This window comes from Engraulis encrasicolus, chromosome 10, assembly GCF_034702125.1.
Source record: "Engraulis encrasicolus isolate BLACKSEA-1 chromosome 10, IST_EnEncr_1.0, whole genome shotgun sequence".
In the NCBI taxonomy this organism is placed as follows: domain Eukaryota; kingdom Metazoa; phylum Chordata; class Actinopteri; order Clupeiformes; family Engraulidae; genus Engraulis; species Engraulis encrasicolus.
In genome coordinates, this window is record NC_085866.1 from 36,390,338 (window position 1) to 36,397,837 (window position 7,500).

Below are 7,500 nucleotides of genomic sequence, written 5' to 3' on the forward strand. Positions count from 1 at the left end.
TTGTGATGTTACGTGACAGTGCTAGTCCTTAGTGCTGGTGGTCAGTAGTAAATAAGGGCAGCTTACTTTTGTGTCTACTACAGTACTCTGCCCTACAAAGGCAAAGTGCAGCAGCCTTCCTACATATTTTGTCAAAATTGATTTTAGACTGAAAATGCTCTTCTTTACACCTCCTTTACCTTGTGACAAAGCCTTATGCTCTAAATGTGTCCTGTTTTAGAGATATTGCTGTGTCAAATTTGCTGTAACTACAAAATCCAAGGATTTTAAGGCATTTTCTCAGTTTCAATGTTGGCATAGATACTGCACTTTGCTTTGTGGGGCAGCACTGATAAAATAAGAAAATCATGGAATTATTAACAAAATAAAAGGTTTACAATGCAGCAGTGGACTGCTGAGAAGTTCTGGGATTATTAACAGAATAAAAGGGTTTGTGCTTCAGCAATGCAATGTGGTTACACACCTTGTGGTTTTGGACCAGGCAGCGGCGGCCGCGTCTTGGGGGCCATGGGGGGTGTCTCCTGGGCTCCGTTCTCACTGTGGCTGGGGCTGGGGCTGGTGCCATTGCACTGGTGCTGGGTGCCCAGGGGGCCCGGGTCGGAGGAGAGCCGCTGGGGAGTCTCATGGGCCTCGAGGCAAGGACCAGTGCCAGGCTCCAGGGAGAGGCTCTTGGTCAGGAGCCGAGGACTAGAGGAAGAGGGGCCTGGGGGACCAGAGAAAGGACACACGGAAGAGGGATAGTTAGGAGTTAGGACGGAAAACTAGAGGAAGACGAAGAGGGGCTTGTGAAAATGGACACAGCGAAGAGGGATACAGGTAGACATGAATGCTTTAAAGAATTTTCAGCTGTATAGGCAAGTCTGTGCCTGTGACATAAAAAGTGACACGAATGTTGTACTCTGAGATCTAAGGAAGATCTACTGTATATGTTATAATCTGGGATCTATAGGCCTAAGAAGAAAAGGACACAAAGATAAATTATATAGTTCGACACAAATGTTTTAAAGTAGGGCCTATACTTTAAGATCTACAGGTAATTCTGTGCCTCAGATGGAAAAAAGGACACATGGAATTGAGACATACGTAGTTAGCCATGAATGTTTACTGCAAAATCTATAGGCAATTCCGTACACAATGAAGAGAGACACTTTTAGACACAGATGCTTTAAAGTTCTCTCGGATCTATAGGCAATAAAGATGTCTTCATCTGTGCGCAAGGAGGAGAAGCATGGCTAGCCATGCATGCTGAAAAGTTCTCTAAGGTCTATATGGGTAGAGTAAACAAGCCCTATTATCGACATGATCCCTCTGTATTGTCTAGACTCCCTTGTGCTGAAATTGTGGCTGTTACCCTGAGAGAAAAAGAAGACATGCCATGTAAAAAGACAGCTCAGCAACCTTACGCTGTTTTCTTTTCTTTTTCAAGATTGGAATCTGAGGTCTGATTGAAATGTCTCTCAAGACATAGGTGACAATGGGCTTGTTTGTGATAAGCAATTGAGACACCTGTACTTCTACACAAGGAAGTTGCAAACCAATTATTAGCTACAAGTAGTTCCCTAAAATCTAAAATGAGTTCAACTTGGGACATTCTTTCACTCGAGTGTGGCAAAAAAGAACAGCATAAGTGCCATTTAGACATCTGTGCATTTGGAAAGGGGAGGTTAACATACTGTAATTAGGCACAAGTGTTTTTAAAGTTGAACTGTGTAGGATTGTGGTCAGAGGTATTGCAACAATGCTTCTGATTGAAACTGTGCTCACCATTGCTTTGATCTTTTCAGGAATAAGCTTATTTACTGAATAATAAACTAATATTTAATAGTATGACCATAGTACAGGACGATTTGGAGCTAAAAATGTCTATTTCTGGAAATTCAAAATGGCAGACATGGAGAAGATACCCCTTTTTATGTATGAATAGTGCAATTTTCCAAGTCATAATGAATAGTTAGAATTTGATGATGGTGGTAAGTATTTTTGAATGGGCAGCATGAATTCTGGAAATAAACCACTAAAAACATTACACAGTGCACCTTTAAAGCCACTATGTAATGTATGATGGTGGTCAAAAGTGGTACCGCGTTTAAATTCAAAATATTATAATGCTCAAAGTAAACATACCATAAACACATGCATTTTGCATGCAATGCTTATACTGTGCAGTGTTTCACTCTAATACTATTCAGAAAATTTCCTTATGGTGGCAGTGCATTTTATGTATTGCATCTTTAATCTAAAATAAAAAAAAAATAGTAAGGAACCATTTTCCACAAAAATGCTCTGCAAAAATGCAAATACGAAAATCACAACTGCTTTATAGCCATTCAGCCATCTGCAGGACGGAGAGCTGCTGCTAAACACTACAACCAAAGAACTCATAAAATGCCTCTAGCAGACACACAACTGGAGGAGACGTTGCTGGAAGTAGAATTAACTTTCCTACGGCTATAGACCTAAGGGAGAGAGGGGGGGAGAAATCCTGGCTGTGTCCGGGCTGCAAAAGCCATACTTGCCACGTAAGGTCTGCAAACTCACAGGCCGATTACTGACCAGGTGGGGAGTGAGAGAGAGAGAGAGAGAGAGAGAGAGAGAGAGAGAGAGAGAGAGAGAGAGAGAGAGAGAGAGCAAGAGAGAAAGAGAGAGCACTCCTTAACTAATAAGGAGCAAATAAGAAGCAAATTAGACTGTAAGCTCCCACTTAAAAAGCACTCACCTCCTCCTGCCCTAACTCACCACAGACGCTACCCTTTTGGCCAAGACGCCCTGAGCCTTCCTAAGTGCACACACTCAATGGTAATCTAGTGAAGCCTAGGATTTAACTTCGACCCAATCTCAGAGACCGGAGTACATAGACCACTGGCAGACATGCAGTGGTAGAAAATGAAAGGAAACCTGTGTTTATGGTTCCACTACTGTCCTGGTCACTGTCCTTTGGCACACAGAGAGAGAGATAGACAGAGACAGAGAGAGACAGAGACAGAGAGAGACAGAGACAGAGAGACAAAGAGACACACAGAGAGAAGTGCGTCATGATTCTAGAACACCTGCAGTGGGCTACAGTAAGTTGTCTTGGAGACCTGCCCTTCTCTCTCTCTTTCACTCTCTCTCTCTCTCTCTCTCTCTCTCTCTCTCTCTCTCTCTCTCTCCCTCCCTCGCTACGGCTGGATGCAGTGTTTCTAAGTAGGTCAGTGTGCTACACAGAGGGGCAAGAGTGTGCTCTGCAGGTCGTTGTTTTCCTGTACTGTATTTGGAGTCTGGGCTGGATGGATGGACCCCGGCGGTGGTCCTGCCAAAGCCAAGTGTTACCAGAGAGACACCCACAACAACACACTGCCAGGGCAGAAAACTACTGAACTGGCATTTGTTTCACTCTGAATCTACACAAGGCACAGGTAGTGGCACTTGTTAAGGCACACTCATAGGTTCAAAGACAGAAAAAAGACAAAATTACAGTAATTTTGGCATGTAGAGAGTTCACTGAGGCTACCTGATAATATTAAAGAATACCTACAAAACCTCTTATACCCTGTTAATACATATTTTTGCACATCCGTTTGACCTTTCTTTACACATAAATGGAGTTCTAGCTCACTAAAATAGATATTTTTAAAACCAGGGTTTTCTAAAACACACCTCTCACCTGTTTTTTATCCACATGCCATCAAAAAATATCAGTTTATGAAACTATCTGCATGTGCGTAACCAAGCCCTTAGATCTCCTAGAAGGTGATCCAGATCATCACTAACAGCTGAAAAGCTATCCTCAAAATCTATTCTTTTTTTTGCTTTTTTATTTAGGCTGTTCACAAACTAACACACACACAAACCAACCAAAGAAGGTTAAAAACAAAACCTCCGTGGTTGAGGTGACAATTTCATCAGGAGACGACCACAAACAGAGACATTATGTCAGGAGACGAGTCAACCAAACAATGTGTGATGATGTGATGTCTTTCTTAAAGCAAAATGTCAGTGCAGTGGTCTGTTTAAGGAGACAGAGAGTGTGTGTGTGTGTGTGTGTGTGTGTGTGTGTGTGTGTGTGTGTGTGTGTGTGTGTGTGTGTGTGTGTGTGTGTGTGTGTGTGTGTGTGTGTGTGTGTGTGTATGTGTGTGTGTCTGAATGTGTGTGTGTGTGTGTGTGTGTATGTGTGTGCTCACCGCCGGTGAGAAAGGCAGGCACCCGGGTGCGATGTTGCCATCTTTAAAAAGCAGGCCTGTCCCCTACACCCTACACAGGCCTAATTGGTTCCATATGATGACACTCATACCCACTTGCTTAGGCAGGGGGCTGAAATGACTTCCACATGTTTCCCTGAAATCGCTTAAGGGAGAGTAAAGGGAGAGCAGAGAGAGGTGGGGGGTAGAGAGAGAGAGAGAGAGAGAGAGAGAGAGAGAGAGAGAGAGAGAGAGAGAGAGAGAGAGAGAGAGAGAGAGAGAGAGAGAGAGAGATACAGACAGACAGACACAGAAAGAGAGGGGGGAAAGGAAGCGAGAGAAAGAGAGGGAGTGATAAAGACAGAGGGAGAGATTGAGAGAGCGAGAGCGAGAGAGTAAGAGAGAGAGAGAGAAAAGAAGTGGGAAGAAAGAAAGAGTGAGAGAACGTGCACACATGAGAAAGACAGACGGAGCAACAGACGGGAACTCACGTTCTCTTGGCCAGAGATTCTCCGCTCTCTGTTTTCTTATTTATTTAAGACTTTTTTTCCCTCTCTTAAAGTATTCCTGAAATGGACCATTCAAGCAGACAGACAATCTCATTAATCAGCGCTTCGTCGTACCATTCAACTGTTTGGAATAGACGTGCGGGGAAAATATGGCCTTTCCCTAAGCCTTCACACTGACCTACAAACACATTTCCCCCAAATACCCCAAATATTTTCAGCTGACGGGGCCAATTTTCTCCCTAAAAATAAGCAGCCGTTTCCTTTGTCATTGGATCTCGAGCTGTACGCGGCGGTGGTACTACACAAAAACACATTTTTGCCTTTTAGCCTACAGTACATAGACACTGATGCGTGTGTGTCTGCTGTCACATGTTGGTCAGTGAATCGGACGTAAGACTCCTGAGGCTCACAAAGACATATGAGCAACACAGCGACTCACAGCAGAGACCGTCCAAAACAAAAAACAGGAAAAAAATACTTTTACCGCAACTCCTGCATACATACTCATAATGCAACAGATATAAAGCGTACAGTACGTTTCAGAGGGTAAGTAGTCTTGGTTAAGCCTTACTGTGACAGGCTGACCCCCTTTAACACACACAACCTTCTTTTTTTCCCCCTTGAAGGTATGCTACTATTCTGCACAATCGCCATTTTCCATGGCCATCAAACGCTAGACAGAGGGATAAATTCTTTCCATTTCTTTCTTCGCAGTTACAAAGCTACGCCGTCCAAGCAATGAGACAGATGGGCCGTTTTTCTTCCCTCTTGCTCCCCCTCTCCCTCCATCTCTCGTTTACTCTATCTCTCTTTTTCTCTCCCCCTCTCTCTCTCTTTTTCTATGCCTCTCGTGCTGTCTCTTTTTGTCTGTCAATAATCATGGAGATACACAGAGCTTAATGAATTCAGGAAGAGGCTTGTTTAGCGCTGGACCGCGGTATGGTCCAACTGCAGCTGGATTGGACGTGAATGTACCCTGGCAATGTCCAATATGCTTTTAGAATAGAGGGCTCGCCCGTGACTTCCTTTTCTCTAAACTTTACTTATGACTGACTGGCGTTTTCATGCCCCACTTCCCATGAAGAGGCCAGACAGACAGACAGACAGAAAGACAGACAAAAACAGTCACTCTCCCAGGCACACACACACAAATACACACAAAGAAACACACACACACACACACACACACACACACACACACACACACACACACACACACACACACACACACACACACACACACACACACACACACACACACACACACACACACACATAAAGAAAAATGCATCCATGCACGCACGCAAGCATGCACGCATGCACGCACACCCACACACAGACACACACACATAAAGAAAAATGCACGCAGACACGCACGCACGCACACACGCAGACACACACACACACAAACACACAAACACACACACACATGCAGGCACACACGCACACACACACGCACTTGCTCTCTCTCCCATACAAACACACAGAGATACTCACCCACTCTCCCACACAAACACACACAGAGCACACAGATCACTGCTGCCCAGTCTGAAGAGGAGAAAGCCCTGGGCCTCCAGAAGCCATCTATCCTGCATGCATGTTTACAGATGTCGCTCTGGAGTATTTGTCCTGTACAAACTACTTTCAAGGACTCCCTGTTTTTTTTTCTTTTTCGGTTAGACAATGCGTGAGCCTGTTACAACAATAAAATTGACCAAAAGAAAGTGAATACACCCCTCACAGTTTTGCAGATTTTTGAGTATATCTTTTCATAGGAAAGCATTACAGAAATTTCACTTTGACACAATGATTAGTGACCTTTTAACAACATATTTAACCGCTTAAATTTCTTGTTATACAAATTTGCTTTCGATGGTGTCAAGCATGTGTGGTGGTAAACAAGTGAGTTTTACAAAAAAGGTGTATCCTCTCAATAACCAAGCATGGTAGTGGGACTGACATGGTTTGGGGATGCATGAATGCTGTCAACATTGGCAATCTGAAATACACCTAAAAGAAACATGCATGTCAACATGCACTGTGACTACTGAAGCAGATCGTGATATTCTCCATAGGATTGCATTCAAATCTCACACTAATCTATTTAAGCCAGATGCAGACTCAAAATTTAAAAGTTCAATGCAAAGAAGGTTGAAACGCACACTGATGACCTCCCTTGTCATCCCTTTTCATTTCGTTTCATTTCGAGACGATTCGAGCCAACATAGCCCATTCTCTACCAGATTTTAATCTGGGGTGTAATCACTTTTGTGAGTACATGTTCAAACATTAATGGCTGTATTTTGTTGTTTCTGAGTGAGCAAGAAATGTAAGCGGTTAAATATGTTGTTAAAAGGTCACTAATCATTGTGTCAAAGTTACATTTCTGTAATGCTTTCCTATGAAAAGATATACTCAAAAATCTGCAAAACTGTGAGGGGTGTATTCACTTTCGTGATATACTGTATATAAAAAGCAAAAATAACATATCCTTTGAATGCCATTATATAATTATTCAAGTGGAGGCATTATTATTTTGTCTGGGTGTTAGGGCTGGATAGAAGACAAGGGCAGCTGCTTGGCTGGTGGAGATGGGAGCGGTGAGACAGCTGAAGGGAGAGAGAGCGAGAGAGAGAGTGAGAGAGAGAGAGAGATAGAGAGAAACAGAGACAGACAGGAAAAGAAATAGAGAGAAACAGGGACAGACGGAAAGAGAGCGAAAGAGAAAAGAGACAGAAAGGAAAAGAAAACCCAAGAGTGTGCTAAACAGAGACTGAAAGAGCGCCAGAGTGAGAGATAAACAAAGAGAATGAAAAAAGAAAAAAAAACAGCAA

At 43.2% G+C, this 7,500-nt stretch overlaps 1 protein-coding gene across 2 annotated transcripts in view; it reads right to left on the reverse strand.

Moving 5' to 3' along the window:
* Window positions 1-7,500, reverse strand: part of fgd1 (FYVE, RhoGEF and PH domain containing 1) — a 60,497-nt gene that overhangs the window by 30,001 nt on the left and 22,996 nt on the right. For both annotated transcript variants that reach the window (XM_063208749.1, XM_063208750.1), the window contains exon 2: window positions 464-703. In XM_063208749.1, the coding sequence (XP_063064819.1) occupies window positions 464-703 (240 nt within the window). The remainder of the gene's footprint in view (window positions 1-463; window positions 704-7,500) is intronic.